Raw genomic sequence first — 22,408 nt, 5'->3', positions numbered from 1 at the left:
TGTGCAACATAGCAAGACCCCAGCTCTACAGAAAAAATTAAAATCAACTGGGCCTGGTGATGTGCCCCTGTAGTCCCAGCTGCTTGGGAGGCCGAGGTGGGAGGATCACTTGAGTCCCGGTGGTTGTGGCTGCAGTGGCTCGTGACATACCACTGCACTCCGGCTTGGGTGACAGAACAAGACCCCGTCTGCTAAAAGAAACAAAAACAGAGTCCTCTTTAGTTTAGTATAGATCTGCTGGCAAAAAGTTCTCGTTTTTATTTGTTTGAAAATGCGATCATTTCTCCTTTGTTTTCACATTTTCAAATCAACATTATTGAGGTGCATTCAATAAAACACACCCACTTAAACTGTACCATTGATGAGTTTGACAGAGCACTGTGCCCGTGGAGCCACGCCACAGTCAGGGTATATCCCGTGTGTCCCCTTGTACCTGTCCCAGTTAATCCCTCTCCATTAGATTTGACGTTTCCAGAACTTTCTGTAAGCAGAATGATGAAGTATGCGCTCTTTTCTGTCTGCCTTCCTTGGCTCAGAATCATGCCTTTGAGATTTCTCCTTGTTGGGAGTATCAGTAGTGTATTCCTGTTCGTCGTAAGTAACAGCCCATCATCCTGTGTGTCACAGTTTGTTTCACCTGTTGATGCACGTTTAAATTGTTTCCGTCCTGACTGTTATGAACAAAGCTGCTATAAATATTCATGTGCAAGTCTCTGTGTGGGCATATATATTCATTTCTCCTGGATAAATACCTAAGAGTGAATGGCTTGGTCATATGATAGGTGTACATTTAACTTTATAAGAAATTGCCCAACTGTTTTCCAAAGTGGTTTACTGATCTGAGTTCCTGCCGGTAGTAACAGCGTGCCAGTCGTGGTGCATCCATGTCGACACTTGGCATTCTGTCTTTCATTTTTTTTATTTTATTTTTTGAGATAGAGTCTCGCTCTGTTGTCCAGGCTGGAGTGCAATGGCACAATCTCGGCTCACTGCAACCTTCGCCTCCCGGGTTCCAGCAAATCTTGTGCCTTAGCCTCTCGAGTAACTGGGATTACAGGCACGTGCCACCACGCCCGGGTAATTTTTTGTATTTTTAGTAGAGATGGGATTTCACCATGTTGCCCAGGCTGATCTTGAACTCCTGACCTCAAGTGATCCGCCCACCTCAGCCACCCAAGTGCTGGGATTACAGGCATGAGCCACCACGCCCAGCCATCTTACCGAAGTATAACACAATAGCCATTATTATTTTAATTTGCACTTGCCTAATTATGCCAGAGCAGCTTTTTCTGTGCTGCTATTAGCCATTAATTTATATTCTTTAATAAAGTGGATGTTCAGGTTTCTTGCCAGTTTTCAGATTGTGGTGTTTGTCTTCAAGAGCCCTTCATGTGTTTTGGACACAAGTCTTTGTCCTATCTATATATTGTGAACAGTTTTGTTCAGTCTGTGGCTTGTGTTTTTATTTTTAAAACAGTGTAGGCCGGGCGCGGTGGCTCAGGTCTGTAATCCCAGCACTTTGGGAGGTGAAGGCGGACAGATCACAAGGTCAGGAGATCGAGACCATCCTGGCTATCACGGTGAAACCCCGTCTCTACTAAAAATACAAAAAATTAGCTGTGGTTGTGGGCACCTGTAGTCCCAGCTACTTGGGAGGCTGAGGCAGGAGAATGATGTGAACCCGGGAGGCAGATGTTGAGTCCATCTAGCAGTGAGCTGAGATCGTGCCACTGCACTCCAACCTGGGCCACGGAGCGAGACTCCATCTCCAATAAATAAATAAAACAGTCTTTTGAAGAACAGAAGTTTTTCATTTTGATGAAGTCTGATTTCATCATTTATTTTATGATCTGTGTCCTGCCCTAGGGTTGTGAAGATTTTCTGTTTCCTAAAACTTTTAGTTTTAACGTTCGTGTTTATGATGGACGTAATGAACTATGATTAACTTTGAAGTCTGTGATCGTTTCAAGTTGTTTTTTTAATATAGTATGCAATAAGGGTCAAGGACAGTTGTTTTCCATGTAGATACCAAATCGTTCCATCACTATTTGTGGAAGAGACTGTCTTTTTGTCATTGAATTTCCTTCGTGCCCTTGACAAAAATCATTTGACTATAACTGTATAGTTCTATTATATTGATCTGTGTGTCTATCTTTATTGGCATAAGGATAGGAATACCACATTACCTTGATCACTGTAGCTTTATTTTACGTCTGTTTTTGTTTTTATTTTGTTTTGTTTTGTTTTGTTTTGTCAAAATGGTTTTGACTACTATAGATCCTTGCATTTCATATGAATTTAAAAATCAGTTTATCAGTCCTAATGAGAAGCCTGCTGAGATTTTGATTGGAATTACATTAAATCTAGATCAATTTGAGGAGAATTACCATCCTAGTAATAGGGAGTCTTCTGATCCATGAACATAGTGGCTTCAGATTCCACAATCATCACATACTGGTTTAGTTGTCTTGGTGCCTTATAGCTTTATCTGTTCATGTCTTGCAAATATTTTGTTAAATTAATGTCTGTTTAAAAATTACTTAGTACAGCATATAGAAATGTGATTGATTTTTGCATAGTGACCTCATTTCCTCTAACCTTGCTACATTCACTTACTGGCTCTGGGAGCTGTTTTACAGGTTTCTTAAGATCCTCTATGTGTGTAATTATATCATCTGAAAATACATACAGTTTGACTTCTTTATTTCCAATGTTTATGTCTTTAATTTCTTTCTCTTGCTTTGTTGAACTGCCTGATGTCTCCAGTATGATGTTAAATGGAAGCAATACAGCTGGCTGTTCAAGCCCTGATCTCAGTCAGGATCAATGACAGGGAGACATTTTGTCTTAATCTACTAAGTATAATATGTACTGTGAACTTTTCATAGGTATCCATTATCAGGTTGAGGAAGTACACTTCTAGACCTAGTTTTCCGAGAGTTTTTTGCATGAGTTGGTGTTAGAATTCGTCAGCGGCTTCCTCTGTGTCTGTGGAGGGGGTTGTACAGCTGTTTACCCTGTAAAGATGGTTCATCACATGAGTGATGTTCAGATGTTAAACAGTCTTGCATCCCTGTGGTAAACCCCACTTGCTCATGGTATATTACCCTTTGATATATTGCGGGATTTTTCTTGCATTTCATTGAAGATCATCTCACGTGTGTTCTTCTCTACCTGTGGGACACAGCCACGCCCTCTCCAACAAGGTCTCAACCTCCCTCTACCCACGGGAGACAGCCACACCCTCTCCAACAAGGTCTCAACCTCCCTCTACCCACAGGACACAGCCACGCCCTCTCCAACAAGGTCTCAACCTCCCTCTACCCACGGGACACAGCCACGCCCTCTCCAACAAGGTCTCAACCTCCCTCTACCCACCAGACACAGCCACGCCCTCTCCAACAAGCCTCAGCCTCCCTCTACCCACGGGACACAGCCACGCCCTCTCCAACAAGGTCCCAAATTCCCTCTACCCACAGGACACAGCCACACCCTCTCCAACAAGGTCTCAACCTCCCTCTACCCACCAGACACAGCCACGCCCTCTCCAACAAGCCTCAGCCTCCCTTTACCCACGGAACACAGCCACGCCCTCTCCAACAAGCCTCAGCCTCCCTCTACCATAAGTATAATGTGCATGTTTTATAATATGGTTTCAATGCAGCGTTCATTGAGAAGCTGGATGAACCCGTCGTCACGCTTGTGCATGTGCTCCGATTGCTTTCAGTAACTCTGATCCGCGGCCCCCCGTTATTCCAGCCCCCACCGTGGAGAACCCCTAGTCTGAGATACATATGTATAGCTTTCCTCTTACTAGCAATCTAACCATTATGCACTGACCTGGATTTTCAAAAGAATTATTTCCATAAAGAAATTGCTCAGTTCACCTCCTTGACCTTGTCATGGAACCTTTGTAAGTAATGAATTATTTGCAGTAAGTAAGTGAACCAGCCCAAACTTCTCTACACTGTCATTTTCATAGTAGTCATTTAAACTTAAATGTGTGTCCTTCTTTTTTTTTTTTTTTTGAGATGGAGTCTTGCTCTGTTGCCCAGGCTGGAGTGCAGTGGCCGGATCTCGGCTCACTGCAAGCTCTGCCTCCCGAGTTTACACCATTCTCCTGCCTAAGCCTCCCGAGTAGCTGGGACCACAGGCACCCGCCACCACGCCCGGCTAGTTTTTTTTGTATTTTTTAGTAGAGACGGGGTTTCACCGTGTTAGCCAGGATGGTCTCGATCTCCTGACCTCATGATCCGCCCATCTCGGCATCGCAAAGTGCTGGGATTACAGGCTTGAGCCACCGCGCCCGACCTCCTTCTTTAATTGAATTTAATCTGAGATGATATAAATTTTTGAAATAATACAGTTTTGACCGGGTACAGTGGCTCATGCCTGTAATCCCAGCAGTTTGGGAGGTCGAGGCGGGTAGATCACCTGAGCTCAGGAGTTTGAGACCAGTCTGGGCAACATGGTAAAACCCCATCTCTACGAAAAATACAAAAAATTAGCTAGGTGTGGTGGCGTGTGCCTGTTGTCCCAGCTACTTGGGAGGCTGAGGTGGAAGGATCACTTGAGGCTGGGAGGTGGAAGTTGCAGTGAGCTGAGATCGAGCCTCTGCACTCCAGCCTGGGTGACAGAGTGAGACCTCATCTCAAAAAAATTTTTTTTTCATAAGACAGTTTTGAAATATCTTCCCTTTTAAGGAAACTTGCTCTAGCCTCCTTCTTATTTAAAAAAAGGGGGAAAAGGTTTTCTCTTTCTTTAATATGTAAGTTGTATGTTTTCAGCATAGATTTTTAAGTACACATAAGCAAAAAGAATTAAAATCTTGCATTTTCTCCAGCATGCCAGGATAATCATTATTATCACTTTGTGTATACCCTTCCAGACTTTTGTCTAAGTGTATTCTTGGGTATGTTTTTGATTTTGTGCACAAAGAGATAATCTAGGGGAATGGCCGCCAGAGTGTTTCATGAGCTTCTTAGATGATGGAATTGGGGATGATTTGTATTATCTTGTTTTCTTTTTTATCATCGTGTGAGTATTTTTAGTGAGTTTGTCCTATTTCTTGGAAGCCGTAGTTTTTCATTTGACGTTTTGTTTGTGTACAGCCTGACAATCATTCAGTGGGGACTCACCCGTTGGCTCATCGAGTATGTATGCGGCACCTGTTCTGTATCCGATGTTTCATGCTAAGCATCGTAACAGCGAGATGAAGAAAGAATTTAGTCCTCACTTTCAGAGAGCTCCAAACCTCAGCTTAGACACAGCCTGGACTGCAGTGTCTCTTATGGCAGAGACATTCACAGTTCTCTGGACAGGCATCAAAGCCGCAGCCGCCAGCGAGGGCCCCCTGGGCTGGGGTGGGAGAGGCCCCAGTGGAGTGTCCTGAGAGGAGGCAGGACTTGAGCCAAATGATAAAGGATTCATAGATGTCCCCTAAGCCAAGAAGACAGGAGGGTGGTCTGAGCAGAGCACACAGGATGTTTGAGACCGACAAGTCTGACATGGCTGGAAAGCGATGTATTCGGTAAAATAGAAAGATAGGGAGAAACAGAAAATAGCACAAGGAAGGTAAACATGCTTGAGTTAGCCTCCACCACATCGGCCGCGTGGCTGTGCTGGGGAGCAGACACTAGGCAGCTAGGGGTGTACAAGGTTTGTTGGAAGTAACACCTGTCAGAGGCCAGGACAGAAGATGGACCTGATGTACACCTGGCCCAGGCTCTGCCGGCCCCATGGAGAGAGAGCTGTCACTCCAACTCACAGGTGGCCCAGCCTCTGCAGGCCCCTTGGAGAGAGAGCTGCCAGTCCAACTTGGAGGTGGCCAGACTCTGTAGCTCCGCTGTGCTACAGGGCCACCCAGAACAGAGCAAGGCCTCATCTGAACACTGGACCAGCCCCTGTGCATACCAGCTGGGGCTGTGCCTGCACCACACTTTTTCCCACCAAGGACCCAGCCCACGTCGACAGGCAGCAGACAGCCATCGGCATCAGTGCGAGCAGCTGTTTTCTAAGTGGGGAAGTGACGCGGCCCAGGCCTGTGGACTGTGGAGATCACACGATGTGCTTAACGAGCTACTGGGAACTGTGAGATTGATTTATGCCGAGGAAAGCAAGTCATTGTCCACGGGAATTTAGCTATACAGAAAATTAACAGTGGAACAATGGTGGGTAATAAAAGAAAAAGTAAGGGATTAGTTGAGCACCAAAGAAATTGAGAGGAGGATCTCAGCTGTCATCCTGTGCTAGACAGTCTGTCCTGTGCAGAGCACCCTCCCGGCTGGTGGGGTGGCTTCCCCGTGCCCTGTCACTCAGGGCTGGACAGTCCACCACGTGCAGAGCACCCTCCTGGCTGGCGAGGCAGCTTCCACGGAGTGATTCTCGAGACCCGAGGGGTGTGGACGCAGCTTCTGTGCAGGCAGACAGAGAGCTAGTGGGCTCTTGGCCCTCACTCCTCCAGCCAGAGGGGTTTTGCTTTCCTTTGTCCTGCATAAGATTTTGTTTGAGTGGCTAAAAAGTAATGGAAAACCACTGCAGTGATCAATGGCGAACCTTGTAGGTTTGGGGACCCAGCTGTGTGTTAGGAGCTGTCAACCTGCATAGTGTGAGCCAGAGCAGAAGGGCCTGGCCCGAGAATGCTTTCTGGATGCCTCGCGGGCCTGGCTGCAGGGTGCTACGGAGGAGGTGGGAAGCCTGGCTGGCCCCACTGCAGGGACAGAGAGCGGCTGAGGGCTTGGGGCCTCCGGGGTTTCAAGCCTCAGTGAAAAGCGAATCCACAGGGACTGTTGGAGTGGGGACCAGCAGTGGAGATGATGACATTGTGCTTGATTTTACATGTTACACTTGAGCTGCGATGCCAGGCAAGTCGAGGGTGAAGGAAAGCGCCTTGTTGTGAGACCTGGAAGGAGCAGGCCGCTGCTGGAGCAGATGCCGGGGTGTGAAAAGAGCTGGCGATGCAGTGCTCCCGGAGGTCACTAAGGGAGGAGCAGGGTGCTAGGGGAGAGACAGTCAGGATCCACAGATCCAGCAAATGAGGAAAGGCAAGGCTGGGCGGCCACTGGAGTGAGGGGCTTGGCAGGAGGTGGCTGGGAAGGGTGGCGAGGACAGAATCCAGCTTTTGCACGGCAGGTAAGAGGAGCCTGCAGGGGCCCACGGAGAGCTTATCCAGTGCGAGCTTCAGGGCCACATGGGTTTTCCCCAGGGTGGACAGGCGTAAGGCCCCAGCAGCCACTGTGTGTTGAACCCCAGCAGCCAGTGGTCTCCCCGGCCCATCCCTGGTCCTCGCGTCCCTGTGAGGCGGCTGCAGGGCCTGGGTCTGGTTTCTGCCGCTTGTCTCCAGTGGAAGACACACCCTCCTAGAGCCTCAGTTTCTCCATCTGAAAAGCATGTGAACCTAAGACTTGCCTGGCGAGGGCACTGGGAAGGAAGTCTTGGTGGGCTTGGCAGGTGGGTGACTTGGGGGCCTGGGTCTGCCAAGCCGCACAGCGGGAGGCGTGGCATGAGTGCCCGACTGGCAGCGGTGGTGGAGGTAGTGTAAATGTCCATGCTGAGGAAAATCCAGGCCTCTGAGAGGCTAGGCAGCCAGTCCACAGTCACAGAGCCAGTCTCTGGCCAAATTCAAGCCCCTGTCCATCTGGCTGCCAAGTTTAGGCCTGCAGGTGCAGGAAGAGGAAGGCGGGGGGCTCTGCAGGGGAGATGTCCTGATGACCTCACTGCCCCTAGTCCTTGTCCTCCGCATGGATGGGGCTGGGGACAACAGTGAGACGGCCACCCCATGGGGAAGGGATCATGTGTTGTGGCTCCTGAGTGCAGACAGAGCTGAAGGCGCCCCTGAGAATCCAAGTGAGAGCAGGAACCTGGAGAGACTGAGAGGCGAGCACCTGCCAGATGGGCACCTGTGGGTGACCCAGGGAGGGACAGGGCCCCGAGGAGTGGGTGGCACCTTGTACTGGAAGTGGGGAGCAGGCAGGATGACAGGGCAGATGACAGGGAGCCGGGCAGGTCCGGGGGAGGGGGAGGGGGAGGGAGCACCCCTGGAAGTGGGGAGCAGGCAGGGTGACGGGCAGATGACAGGGAGCCGGGCAGGTCTGGGAGAGGCGGGTGGGGGAGCACCCCTGGGAGAGTGACTGTGATAGGTTGTGACCCCTCAGGCAACTGGTGGAGAATCAAAGGCGAGGGCCGGGGACATAGTCGTTCTTGTTGAGTGACAAGTTCCCAGCAGAGGGTGGTGGTGGGGACAGCCAGAGGTGTCAGGGAAGAAGAAGGGGCCTTAGGGGAGGGGCACCTGCTTGGCATTTTGGAGCTGGCCTGGCACTCTACGGTGGTTGCACAAACAGGGTATGGATGCTGAAGTTCTGCCAGCGTCTAGCAGGGCCAGAGTCACCATGATGGCCTGGATATTGGGGTATGGAAGATAAATCCTGGCAAGAAACTGAATGCCGCAGGTGAGCCCGGGAAGTGTGGGGGGAGGTGGAGATAAACCCTCCTGGCGACGGCAGCGAAGGAGAGTTTGAGGAGGCGCGGGCCCTGTCAGGGGGTCACCCCTGGCATCATGCCACATCTGTTGTTGGAGTGTGATTTGTTTTATTTTAGTCGCCATTTTGCATCAAGGTCAGCTGTGTTGACTCAGCAGAGAAACTGGTGCCACGAGTCATCCAGCCACAGCACAGCTGGGACCAGCGCTTGAGTTTTCTCGTCTCCCAGTTCAGGGGTCTTTTCCTGAACTGTAGCTTTTTACAGTTTTCGCGTAGAAGTCCTTGACTAACACTCTGGATTTAAATTTTAAAAGAGCCACCTTGATCATTAACCCTTTGAGGGTTTAAAGAAACTTCTAGAATGAAACGTGGTCTGACGTGGACACCCCACGGCACTAGGCTTCTGCTCTGGTCCCCTCATGATCCCAGTGACCTCCCAAGTTGGGCGAGGCTCAGCATTAGTTAGGATCAGGCACAGAAAGGAAACCAGAAACAAATTGTTTCTGTAAAGATTTAATTTTATGTGACATGAAAAGTGAGGGATGCCGGACTCGGTTCCACATGGTCACCCCCGGTAGGACCAGGTCTGCTGGATCAAGAAGTCACATCAGATTTCACTCACCGGATGGTTGGTTCATCTACTTGAATGATTTCTGGGTCTGTCTGAAGTTGGCCGGGCAGAGGCTCTGTCTAGTTTCATGATGAGCTTAGGGAAGAGAGCAGTGGGATTTTCAGGACCGTTTTGGGGGAATCTAGCTTTGCATTTATCTACTGGTGATTATCACAAGATACCAATTTGTAAAAACACAACTAACTACACACCGGTGCTATCTGGCCTCTGTTTATCTTGATGGCTTGGCCATCCAGTGACAGTGCTGGGGTGTGTGACCTCATGGGAAGCTCTTTGCTGCTCAGAATGCAACTTTCTGTTAACCAGGGGTCACAGACTCAAGAACAGCAGGGGCTCTATGAGCTTCACTCCACTCAGGATACTTGGGCTCACGTTAGGGATGCGTTTAGTCCTGGTTTGCAAACAGCCTGTGGGCGAATGGTCTGTCTGTGCTTGTGATGGTCCCTGCCCTTCTTCCGAGATGCAGTCCTGGCCCCCGCAGCTGCCCGAGCTGTGCTGCACCCATAGGCTCCCTCTCTGGCATCACCAGGGCCCAGGATGAGGAGATGCAGGAGCCGGGGTTTCGGCGGTTCCCTGTTACTCAGGTGGGCACACTCATTGCAGTCAATGTTGATGATATAAAGACAAGAAAGAGTATCCCCATGATCACATTTTGAGGTTTTTTTCCTCCAATTGTCTCTCTTGCACATGTTTGATGTCATCGTGACGGTAGAGTATTTATCTTGCTTCTTAATGTTAGGAAGCATTGTCCCATATCATTGAAATGTTCATAACAATTTAATTGCTTGTAGCTGCTGCGTTGTGGTTGTTGCATGGTTGGTTTAATCATTTCTCCCTTGTCGGTTTCGGAGTGAATTTCGGGCTCCACGAGGGCAGATGACACGGCGCCACACATCTCCCTGCATCCCCCGTCCCCATCCTGCTTCCGGTTCAGGCTTGGTTGGTTCCTGGAAGTTGATGTAATGAGCTACGTAGATTTTCCCGACTTTTACACGTGATAAAGAAGGTAGTGCCAGCGCACACTCATGCAGGATAGAAGTGTCTTTGTTTAGGGCAGGGACAGACACATCCAGCTGCCTTACGATGGGGGCTCCGCACATCAGAAAGACCAGCCGTGTAATGTAGAGTGTGGACTTTGACGCAGTATCAGTCAGTCAATCGCTCATGTCTGTGTGACTCTGAACACGCAGACTCCGGGCACTTCCCGGACTGACAGTGCTCCACACGTGTTGTTAGAGTCGTGCTGGGAGGGTAACATGTCTGAACCCCATGCAACGAGGACCTGAGCTCTGCAGTTGGTCCCACCCTGCCCTGGGCACCTCTCTTCTTGAGGTTTGGGGACAGTCCTCTGCCCTCGTAGTTTGACTAACTCCAGAGAGAGAAGAGAGATCCCATGACAGGATGCTCAAGATCAGCACCTCCTGTGCCCGCCTTCCTTGCACACTTGGGCCACTTGTGTGTTTACTGGTCCTAGACCACAGAGCTTCTGCGTGTGGCCTGGGTGCCCTCCCTCCTCTGCACGGCTTTGGTAAGGAGGGCAGGTGGCGCTCAGTGGCAGTCCCGTAGCTTGAAAGAGGCAGTGTTTTTGCGGAACATTGTTATTGACGATCTTGTCAATAATTTCATTAAAAAGGTTTCAGCATATGTGGTTCTCATCTGCAGATGAGGGACCCAAGACACAAGTGTGTTGGGGCTCCATGTCCACCCTACGATGCCCCCCGTGCCCCTTCTCCGGGCTGTTTCCCCAGGCCATGTCCCGGGCAGCCACCCCTGTTTGCACTGGCCATGTCCACCCTACGATGCCCCCCGTGCCCCTTTTCTGTGCTGTTTCCCTGGGCCATGTCCCGAGCAGCCACCCCTGTTTGCACTGGCGCTTGAGGGCTTGAGCCACCTGGTAAAATGAGTTCCCGGGCTGTTTACTTGCGTTTCATAAGGAAATGTCTTCTCTTTGGGAGGTGCGCCCCACCCTCACATCCCTCTGTGGGCCAAGCTCTGTCGCAGGTTGTTGGGTGGACGGGCGCCTTTGCTTTTCCTCACTCCCCTGCTCGGAGGTCAGAGGGCAGGCAGCCTGGCCGTTCCTCCTGCATGCAGTGGACATGCTTGTTCTGAAGCGAGAGCAGGCTGGGGAGAAGGAAGAGGCGCTGAGACGACTCTGCTGTCCTTGTGCTGTGTGTTCACCTCCAGGCCCTGGTTTCTTTTAAATGGTGGGAATCCTTCATGATGCCCGCCCTCCCTCCCCCACCCACACAGCTCACGAAAGGTGCTTCTCAGTCATCCCCGCCCTGGCCAGCAGCCGGACTGCAAAACCTTGATGTTGGGTAAACTGGTCTCCCCTGTGGAGGTCAAAATTTTTCTTGAATTTGGAAATCTTTGAGACTTCTCGCATTGTTTGAGCCACAGTGCTGCTTCAGAATATTATACCGACTTCTCAATTTCTCATTTTTCTTGTCCTATCACTGAGCCTATTTTGAGGAAATAAGACATTTTTTGTTCCTAAAGGAAAAGGCATTTAGTGGAAGGAAAGAGCATGTGTTGAAGAATTGTATTAAGAAGCTCGCTTAGGCTGGGTATGGTGGCTCACACCTGTAATCCCAACACTTTGGAAGGGTGAGCCGGGAGGATCCCTTGAGCCCAGGAGTTCAAGAGCAGCCCGGGCAACACAGCAGGACTCCAACTACAACAATTTAAGAAAAGAAGTTCACTTAACTCAGCTACCCTGTGTTGCTGATGCATCGCCTCTTTGAATATTATTCCTATGAGGACGGTGCCATCAGATGGTTCCTACGGTGGGAATTGCTGATCAGCTAAATCTTCTCGATAGCGGAATCATGCTCATGCCTCTGAACGTGTGGCATTTGGTTTTCCATTCTGAGTTACTTCACTTAGAATAATGGCCTCCAGCTCCATCCAAGTTGCTGCAAAAGTCATGGTTCTGTCCTCCCGGCTGAGGAGTGGTCCTTGGTGCTGCCTGCCCTGTGCGAAACGGCAGCAGCCTCACCCCCCGCCCACTGTCTGTCATGTTTGTCCCTGCGTCATCTGCCGTCACTTGGCACCACTCATGTGTGCTTGTTCATTTGCCTGTTACCTGTCCTCCCCAGACCCGGCTCCCTCAGGACAGGGCCTGGGCGCACACTGCCAATCTTCACATCCCTGTCGCGGGTATCAGCTGCGTGTTGAATACACAGGCAAAGTAGACCTTGTGGGCGAGATTCCCCCCAGCGTGGATGGTGAGCTTCCACAGCGTTCGCTGGCTGAGATGTAAACCTGCAGAGCGTGATGTGGACTGCTTTCAGTACATGCCATGGACTGCCCTTGGGGTCCAGTCCGTGGTCCATGGAAACCATGTGTGACCAGCTGGGCTTGGTCTGTATGTCTGGGGACACCGGAAGAAGCAGTCGTTTTGGAGGTGTGCGGGAGGGAGGAAAGCTGCAGATGGAGGTTGAGCTCTGAGCTGTGAGCTCATGGAGAGTTTAATTCTTCCGGCCGTGCGCTGAGGGTCTCCTCAGAGCCTTCCTCCCTCTGCTCAGAGCCCTTCGCCACCTGCGCCCGTTTTTCTTGCAACCTCTCCTCCATTCCCTGCTCTCAGAGCTGTGGCATCACTCATGAGAACGCCCGGTGTTTTCTAGGATCCCTGGCCGCCTGAACGACAGGAGGACGCCCCTGGGTGAGCTGAACTGGATCTTCACAGCCATCACAGACACCATCGCATGGAACGTGCTCCCTCGGGGTGAGGCGCGGGCCGGGCCTTGGGGAGGGAGGCTATGGCCTTGAGTGTGCGGGGAGCCAACCTTTGGACATGAGAGGAGTCAGATAGGATCCATGAGTGCCTCACTAGTGAGGAAGACAGTGGGAGGGGCTGAAAAGTAGAATGCGACCACCTAAGGAGGTTTCTGCAAGGGGGTGAGTTACTGCACGCCAGGTCCTCAGAACAGTGGTGTGGAGAGACTGCGTGTCAGCGTTGGCCCTGACCGTTCGCACAGCCTTTACCGCGCACCAGCGGCTTGTCTTCAGAGTCATTGGCATTATTCACGTTGGCCGAAAACCAGAATTGCTGTTGTAAGACTTGTTTGTGTTTTTTGTTTATTGATTGGTTGATTTTGGGTGTTTGTTCACATTATGTGTATGTGCACTGTGTGTACACGTGTACATGTGTGTATGTACACACGTGTGTATGCATATGCGTATTTGTGTGTGGGTATTTACATATGTGTGTGCATGTGTGTATTTGTGTGCATGTGTGTGTACATGTGTATGTATCTGTATAGGGGTGTATCTGTATACATTGTGTACATGTGTGCACATGCGTGTGTGCATGCATGTATATTCGTGCACATGTGTGTGTGTAAGCATGTGTGCGTGTTTCAGCATGAGTGTGTGGTGCTGATGGGAAATATGCATATTAGTCCCAACTTGTTTTTAGCAATTTTTGATAGAAGTGAATTTGTGTATTTGACTTTAAATGCTAGACACTAGTCACTGAAGATTCCTTTTTATCTTTGATCTCTCCTCAGATCTCTTCCAAAAGCTCTTCAGACAGGACTTACTGGTGGCTAGTCTGTTCCGAAATTTTTTATTGGCGGAAAGGATTATGAGGTCGTACAACTGCACTCCCGTCAGCAGCCCACGTCTGCCGCCCACGTACATGCATGCGATGTGGTGAGTGTTTCAGGATCCTCCAGGTGCTGTGCTCCCCTGCCCTTCGCAGCACTGTGATGTCATGGAATTGCACAGAGCTGGGCAGGGAGGCCCCACGCCTAACCTGGGGACCCCGTGTAGCATTAACAAGTGAAGCTAAATGCAGGGCTCCCAGAGATCTCCACACGGCGGAATGGGGGTCTCCTTTGGAGGGCAGAAACCTTGGGGGGCCTTTTAGGACTGCACGGGAGCAGTGGCCAGCTGAAGCCTCACAGCTCTGCAACTTGGTGGGGGGCAGCACTTTGCAAGAGAGTTTCTGACCTTTTAGAAACCAGTAGTGAGAAAATAACTTGCTGACTTGAATTTATGAAGCGCATCCAAGATCACCCTGGAGAATTAAACTGTTGGGCTCACGATCAATTAGTTTTTATGCTTATTTCTCACACACACACACGCTCATAAGTGTAATCTTTTATGACTATTGATTATAGTTCTGTCCCATTGCTGAGTTGCTATTTATGCAACTCCTAATGGTAGTAACAGTGACAATGATGTTTTTAGTCTAGACATTATATTTGAAGACGTTTGGTTTCTTTCTGTTCTGTGGCTGCCCTAACAGAAGCAGGTTTGGGCAAATTCTAAAATAGTATTAAAACAAAGAAAAATATTTCTGTTCATCAGTGGGAGAAACCCTAACAACACGAATATTTTTAAAAGAGTGATTAATGTATACCTAGCCTCAGAAGCTATTGTATGGCATATTTTCCTGGCCCGGTTTACTTTAGCTAGTGTTTTGTGTTTTCTTTTTAAATGTGTACGTGACCACTTTCCCTCAACACTGGAAATGCAGAGGAGCAAGAAGAAATCTAAACTCATTACCCATCACCCACTCCAGAAAAGTTAGAAATAATCTAATTTTTAATATTTATAGTCAACATTTATATGAGATAGATCAAAATACGTTATACCCAGCACAGCACTTGGACTTTAAACAGAAAAAGTTAAAGCATGCATGATCTGTGTCCTTCTTAAGAGTCTGTAAGATAAAATAGAGAACCCTGATAAGGAGAAAAGAAAATTGAAGTACACCATTTAAATAATGTGTAAATAAAACCACCACACATTTATTTTTCACGAATCCATGAATAACAGAGCTGTAAAAGAGAGAGTTGTTTGAAAAGCCTTTGCAATATTTAGAATAAATATTTAAAATAAACATTTTTTTAAATAAAGAGAGCATTTTTGAAAGAGTATATTCTCAAAATGGCCTTATTCCTTTAAGTAAAGTAAGGCCTTAAATGCTGTCTCTATTTCTTCTGAGACAGGTTTTTGTAATAAATTTATTTTAGAAAGAGAAGGAAAAAGAAAAAAAAAAGAGCTGAAGGGGTCAGTGCCACATCAGATCCTGGATCAAAAACTAGTTCAGTGCTGGGAGCTGGTTGAGCACTCAGAGTGGGGCTGGGCAGGGTCTCCAGGCTTGCAGATTCCCCTTACCAGGAATCAGTCCATGGAAACCTTTTTTCTTCTAGCGTATGTTTTCTCCAGATGTAAAAGCACCTGTCTGATGTGCTTAGCTGCATAGAGTTAAACACAGTGGCATCACATTGGTGTCCGTGGTCAAAGACCAGAGCCAGAGCACAAAGAGCAGCCAGGAGGGGTGAGCAGGCGAGGATGGGTGCTGGGAGGGGCATGTGGCGAGTTCGGCGTGGGGCAGCCACATCCCACCTCTCCATCCAGAGGCCGTGTGGCGAGGCCGGTGTGGGGCGGCCACATCCCACCTCTCCATCCAGAGGCCGTGTGGCGAGGCCGGTGTGGGGCGGCCACATCCTACCTCTCCATTTAGAGGCCTGCGTAGCGAGGCCATTTAGAGGCCACGTGGTGAGGCCAGCACAGGACAACCACATCCCACCTCTCCATCTAGAGGCCGTGTGGCGAGGCCAGTATGGGGCAGCCACATCCCACCTCTCTGTCTAGAGGCCGTGTGGCGAGGCTGGCACAGGACGACCACATCCCCCCTCTCCATCTAGAGGCCGTGTGGCGAGGCTGGCGTGGGGCAGCCACATCCCCCCTCTCCATCTAGAGACTGGGTGGTGAGGCCCGCGTGGGGCAGCCACATCCCCCCTCTCCATCTAGAGGCTGGGTGGCGAGGCCGGCGTGGGGCAGCCACATCCCCCCTCTCCATCTAGAGACTGGGTGGTGAGGCTGGCGTGGGGCAGCCACATCCCCCCTCTTCATCTAGAGGCTGGGTGGTGAGGCCCGCGTGGGGCAGCCACATCCCCCCTCTCCATCTAGAGGCCGTGTGGCGAGGCTGGCGTGGGGCAGCCACATCCCCCCTCTCCATCTAGAGGCCGTGTGGCGAGGCTGGCGTGGGGCAGCCACATCCCCCCTCTCCATCTAGAGGCTGGGTGGTGAGGCCCGTGTGGGGCAGCCACATCCCCCCTCTCCATCTAGAGGCCGTGTGGCGAGGCTCGCGTGGGGCAGCCACATCCCCCCTCTCCATCTAGAGGCCGTGTGGCGAGGCTGGCGTGGGGCAGCCACATCCCCCCTCTCCATCTAGAGGCTGGGTGGTGAGGCCCGCGTGGGGCAGCCACATCCCCCCTCTCCATCTAGAGACTGCTTTCTAGTACTGGCCCCTCAGAAGCTTTCTGAGTGCCGGCATTTGAGTCAGTCCTGCTTTACAGAAGGTCCTCGTCTAGGCCTAGCTGCAGCCTCTCCCAGCCCTGCTGGGGCTGCCCTTCCCTGCCCGAGAAAAAGGCTGGCTGTTCTGCAGACTCCGCTTCCTGGAGCCTCACGGAGCCAGCCCTCACCTGTGCTTGTTTGTTGTGCTAGAGAATCTTGAGGTGATGTCGCAATCCGCAGAGGCCCAGAGAACCTGGGGACAGCATCACATGGGTGCCCTGCAGCCCCTCTTCCTGACGGTCACTGTGGACACTCAGATTTTTCTCCTCCTGGTTCTGACCTTCCTGAATGTGTCAGAGGCTCTGCTTGGGCTAATGTGCGCCTTTAGTGTTCCAGCCCACATGGTCCATCATTCCACCATACGTGGCCTGCGGCGTTATGTCCTCCCGCTTCCCTTTTGGGTGCATCCTCCTGGTTGTTGCGGGGCGGGCTCTTGGGGAAGCAAACGGAGACGGAGGCTGGTGTCACGACACTGCTCGTGAGTGGACCAGCCCTGGGTCAGCGGTGGAGGGGTGGGTAGAGAGAAGTCAGGCTCACCTCCGCCAGCCCTGGGGAGCTCTGAGGATGCGATGGGAGGTGAGTGGTCTCACCTGCATTCTGCATTGGTTGTCAGACATCGGCCACCCAGAAGAGGGCCTGACAGCCGTGAGCCGCCTGCCTGTGGTGCCCCCAACCTGAAGGGGATCCCGGCCCCCTCCCTCACAGTGTCTTGCTGTAAGAGAAAATCTCACCTGCCCTACCTGGGTCTGCTGTTACCGCCAGCCCCATTTCGATGGGGCCCTTGAGAGAGAAGAAAGCGCAGCACAGAGGAGCCCTGCCACAGTGCACAGCCCGTTTGCAAGAAACATGTTTCCTCCCCTCATCCAGGAAAGTGGCTCTTCCCGGTCGGCTGTGGAGAGCTTATCATCAGGCCCTGCTGAGGCCTGCGGCAGTGACCGCGGGCTGGCCTAGAAGACAGCGGCCAGCAGCACCCGGCCACTGGAGCAGCCGCTGGTGCCGCCACTGCCAGCAGCCGGGGCCTCCAGGCCGGCCCAGGTACAGGGGAGTGAACTCTGTTCATGTAGAATCACAGCGGCGACCCCCTCAGTTCCTAGGCTGGGGCAGGGAAGCACTGCTCTGGCCTCCTCCTGGTCCCTGGCAACCTTCTGCTGGGTATCACTGTGTCCGCATGGTTGGGTTTGATGGACATCAGGGATGAAGACTGAAGAAGAACCAGGCCAGGAGTGGTGAAGGGCAGGGCTCCTCCTGTGGGGTGCTCAGGGTGGGCCGCCGTGCCATCACCGCTGGGCACACCTGTGAGCTCCACCAGCCACGCGGCTAGAACTCACCCTGCTGATGCCGACGGCCAGGGTGGCTTTGGGGTTTCACCCTCAACTGGCAGAAGAAGCTTTACATGCTTGGATGTTTCCCTTTTTCTTTTTGAAACTCACACCTTGGGCATGCATCTGCGTCCTGCCCTGGCGACTGACGTGAGCACAAAGGGAGCCTTAGTCAGCCGCTCGGCCCGCGGGAAGGAAGAGGTGAGTGGGAGTGACTCACGCCAGGCTTGGGCTCCAGGCTTCATGGCAAAGCAGTGAATGTGAACACCCAGGGGAGCCGCTGTACCAAATTGAAGCTGATTTGTGCTGAAAGAAGAAAACCTAATTCACAGATTACATACCAGTCATGGCCCTTCCGATGAACGCGTCTCCCTCTGCTTAGTAATAGGAGTTCCTCCAGCGCCACTCGTGGAAAATAGAATTTGCAGGCGGAAACAGCATTAGGGAGGGTGCCGGCCATCTACTGCTGTGTGACAGCAGTGTCCCTGCAGACCCGGCAGCTCAGAACAGCACACAGCCTCCAGGTCCGGTGCCTGTTGTGGGACTCAGCCAGTTTCTCTGTGCAGGGTCCCACCAGGTTAAGGCTGCCTTTGCAGTTGAGACCACCCAGCGTCCCCGGTCTTTCTGCTGTCTGACAGAACTATTTAATATTACCAGCTGGGGTCCTTAGCGTGGCCTCCCGCCCCTCAGAGCCAGCGCGGGAGCCGGATGCTGCAGCCTTGCCTAGTGCCACACACGGTCATGGCAGCCGTCACCTTTGCCATATTCTGCTGATCGAAGGCAGTCTCAGGTCCCACCTGCACTCCCAGGGAGAGGCCACACCTGGAACAGAGGTCCTGGGGCCACATTCGAACCTGTCCGCCTCAGCTGGTGAACCATGCTGGGGTTTAGAGAGGGTGAGAGTGAAGTCGCAGAGCCTAGGGAGCGATCTGACCACGGCTCCCCTGAGGCACGGCAGTCATGGCAGGTGACCACAGGGGTCATGTAAGAATAGGGTGAAAAAGCGCCTGTTGCGTGTTGGACGTGTTCTGAAGCTTTATAATTGTTAGGCCATCTCCCTCTCACAGCAGGTGCTGCTATAAAGCTACAGTTTTTGCTATCAATATGCCCATTTTACTGATGAGAAACTGGGGTGCGTGAGGACCCGCATGGCAGGGCCAGGCCGTGGCTCCAGCCGTCTAGCGCCAGCCTGCCCCATGCTGACTCAGCGGTGTACATGCTGAGTCATGATATGTATGTGCATGAGCTTCTGTTTCAGGCAGATCCCTGGGACAGGAGTGCACCCAGGCAGAAGTGGCATTTAACCAGGGAGCAAAGCTCTTGTCACCTCTTGTTACACATGGCCGCTGTGCTGGCGGATCACAGCATCGTTGTCAGCGTGCGGAAGCTTCCCCGGTGTCTGAATGAGTCTGATCAGGCAGAGACGAGCAGGGAGTGGCACTTAGCGACCTGCTGTAGTCATGCTCCTGGGAGCAGGAGCCCGTGCAAGGTCTCAGGAAGGACGTGCGCCTCATATGAGAACCCCATGGCAGGTGGCGTTCCTTGCATTTTGCAGTCAGCCACATCCCACCTGCAGAACAGAACCCCGGGGTTTTCCCTCCAGCTGGACATGAGAAGTTGCTGGGGAGTCGGCAGCCCTGTCCTGGGATCCGAGTCATCTTGGTGACTCCCACCCTTCGATGCCCGGCCGAGACCCGCCTGGCTCGGGCCTGCCCTTGGTTGGGACCTCACTGACCTCAGGCCTGTGGCCCCTGACCCCTGCCTTGGCTTTACGGCCTTTACAGTGCTGGCCCTGGTGGCCACCCACCTGCCTGCCCACCGCCTGCCCTGCCTTTGAATGCCCGGCCCCTTTGCCCCACAACCAACCATGACCTGGCTTAGGAGCGTAACTGAAGCAGGTCGCTAAGGAAAAACCAAGGAACGGGACTGATGGGATGTTCTGGAAGACAAAGACAAATCAAGCCATTTGTCGGAACATTGGTTATAAGAGGGAAAATTTGGGAATGACTCTTACTACCTAACAGAATAGGAATGTAAATTGAGATCTAGATACTTAAAAGAAAATGTAAGCAGTCTTAACATTTTATTCATGACTATGCAAAAGATATGTTAAATGAGAAACAGAACACCAAATTGCATCAGCAATATAGTTAATATCTATGTTAAAATACGTAGTACACATAGCAATAAAACACTGAATAGATTTACAAATAAACATTAATGATGTTTGTGCCAGGGTGGTACAGTTGGGGTGATGGTTCTCCATTCTAAAAATTGATAAATATTACTTTGGCTAATTAAAAATCTGCCTGTAGATTTTCTAAGCCTTCGAAGCACTAAAAGCAATTTTTAAAAATAGAGTCTTTATGGCTAAGGCATTGTTGTTCATAAATTCAGAACTAGAGACACACAGAAAAAATAATTGAATAATTCTTTACATGAGGAAAATCATGACTGGTAGAGTTGCCTAAGAGGCAGGCGTGGGGGCTGTCAGGCAGCAGGAAGACCGGGCTGGCATCCAGGAGGGCACGGGCATGGGTAGGGCAGCGCTTGGGCCGTGCTCAGTCCAACCAGGGCTCTGTGGGGCGGTTTTGGCCCACAGTTGCCAGTCATAAAGTAGCCAAAAGTTCATATTTTCATTTTTAATTATCTGATTATTCGATGTTGATATCTAATGTGGCATTAAAAAGCATTCCGCGAGCCCAACCGGACACATCCCACCAGACAGCAGCCTGCAGCCTGCCTGCTCCAAGCTGGGCCATGAACCCCTAGGGTCAGAGGCTTAGGTGAAGCCATCGGTGCCTCAGCTCCCAGCGTAGGGGGCGACCCGTACACATGGCAGTGCCGTGTGCATGGGGAGGGCGGCGTCCAGGGCGACTTGCGGCTGAGTCTCAGGACGCTTCCCTCACTCTTCTTCCTCAGCCCCTCCTGTGCGTGTCCAAGGGTCCTCTCCAGGTGGGGGTATTTTCTGCAAGGTCTGGCATCGTGGCTTCTTCTCTTTCTGTGCTGGGAAGTGCCAAATAAGTAATATTAAAGAGTTCTCTGTACAGAAATCAATGATGATGTAATTTCAGGAGAATCACTTGCATTTCACACATGTTCTCTGGAGAGAGTTTTCAGCAACGAGGCTGCCAGCATCAATCTGGAGCTAAAAAGTAAACACTAGTCAGTTCCATTTAATGCTGAAAATTATATCATGAACCAACTTTGATAGGGAATTGAACGTAAAAATTGGGCTTTAGATTTGGAGAAGATCCTAGGCCTCATAGGAGAAGAAAGACTGGAAATGCGGTCTGGCTGGTCAGGAGCCGGGACAGCACATCCCACGCCGAAGGTGTGCACAGATCCTCCCCGCCAGCTTCTCTTTTCTGTGGCATCTTCCTGGTCTCCTGGAGTCAGGGCAGCTCCACCGGCCTCAGTTTCTAGAGGATAAACCTGACTGAGGTGGACCTACCACCTTGGCCACTGCCCAGTGCCAACCCCACCCTGCCCCAACCCCAGCTCCACCCAGTTCTCTCATTTCCTCTCCTCTCACTGCCACCAAAACATATGTCCAAAAATGGGGTTTGTCAGCCTGTATCTGTTCATTATGTGTGCAAAAAGTGTATCGGAATTAGTTGAACGGTAGTAGGCCACCCCCCAGGTCTGAGTGCTGACAGTTTGTAAAAGACCCTTTCAGGTGCTCTGCCGAAGCCGCTCGTACACAGCCTCCTCACGGCATCAGGCTGCTGCGTGCCACAGCGCCCCTGCACTGAGTCACCTTGCACAGGCCACTGCTGTCCAGTGGCTTCGTCATTCCCTCCAAAAGGAGTCTGGTAGTTGAGGTGAGATCGCAGGTGCACTGCTCCTCGGGAATGCCAGAGGCTTACCGTGACAGGGAGCATCATTTTCATCTTTTTATTTTTTTTGGAGGCAGGGTCTCGCTCTGTCACCCAGGCTGGAATGCAGTGGTGTGATCTCGGCTCACTGCAGCCTCAACCTCCCAGACTCAAGCAGTCCTCCCACGTCAGACCCCCAAGTAGCTGGGGCTACAGGCACACGGCCAGCTAATTGTTTTATATTTTTTGTAGGGATGGGTTTTCACCATGTTGCCCAAGCTGGTCTTGAACTCCTGAGCTCAGTGTGCCCACCTCAGCCTTCCAAAGTGCTGGGATTACAGTTTGCGCCACCGCGCCCAGCAGGGAACATCATTTTAAAGCAGCTCTTTGCTTCCCAGAGGAGATTCCATAACAGCTGTGTGTTGTTCCGATGTGTGTTTTCCCAAATCCACTACACAATTAAGGTGCTTAGGAGGGAGGAGAGGCAAGCACAGAGGTTTCGTTTGCACTAGCTCCACGTCCTTCCAGGGTTTCAGAGAGTCATGTACTTGCACTTGCACGGCCCAGAGACCAGGCCCCAGCACTGCCTCCTCTCCATTCCCCACGGAGGCTGACTCCTCAGTCCATGTTGCCCTGAGAAAACCCCACTCCAAGAAGGCATTTGACTCTGTGGAGTCCGTCGTAGCAGAATTTGGCCTCCACTCTGTCCTAGGCGTGTTCACATCCGAAGTCTAATTCTAACTCTTAAACACTCTCACCACGATCCTTAACATGAGTGAGTTTACTAGTCTGGACACAGGAGGGAGGCTTCTGGAAGACTGGGGAACCCCAAGCCTTCTTAGGTGTGAG

General features: G+C 51.2%; 2 protein-coding genes across 2 annotated transcripts in view; both read left to right on the top strand.

The window, feature by feature from the left end:
• Positions 1 to 22,408, top strand: part of BAIAP2 (BAR/IMD domain containing adaptor protein 2) — a 318,844-nt gene that overhangs the window by 5,590 nt on the left and 290,846 nt on the right. The gene's annotated exons all lie outside the window — the stretch shown is intronic.
• The window catches only part of RPTOR (regulatory associated protein of MTOR complex 1), a 425,447-nt gene that overhangs the window by 263,129 nt on the left and 139,910 nt on the right, over positions 1 to 22,408 (top strand). The window contains exons 8-9 of the mRNA XM_050764125.1: positions 12,735 to 12,835; positions 13,620 to 13,764. Of these exons, the coding sequence (XP_050620082.1) occupies positions 12,735 to 12,835; positions 13,620 to 13,764 (246 nt within the window). The remainder of the gene's footprint in view (positions 1 to 12,734; positions 12,836 to 13,619; positions 13,765 to 22,408) is intronic.

Source organism: Macaca thibetana, chromosome 16, assembly GCF_024542745.1.
Source record: "Macaca thibetana thibetana isolate TM-01 chromosome 16, ASM2454274v1, whole genome shotgun sequence".
NCBI classification, from domain to species: domain Eukaryota; kingdom Metazoa; phylum Chordata; class Mammalia; order Primates; family Cercopithecidae; genus Macaca; species Macaca thibetana.
The sequence above is the reverse complement of the archived record's forward strand: the minus strand, read 5'-3'. Positions and strand labels throughout refer to the sequence as shown.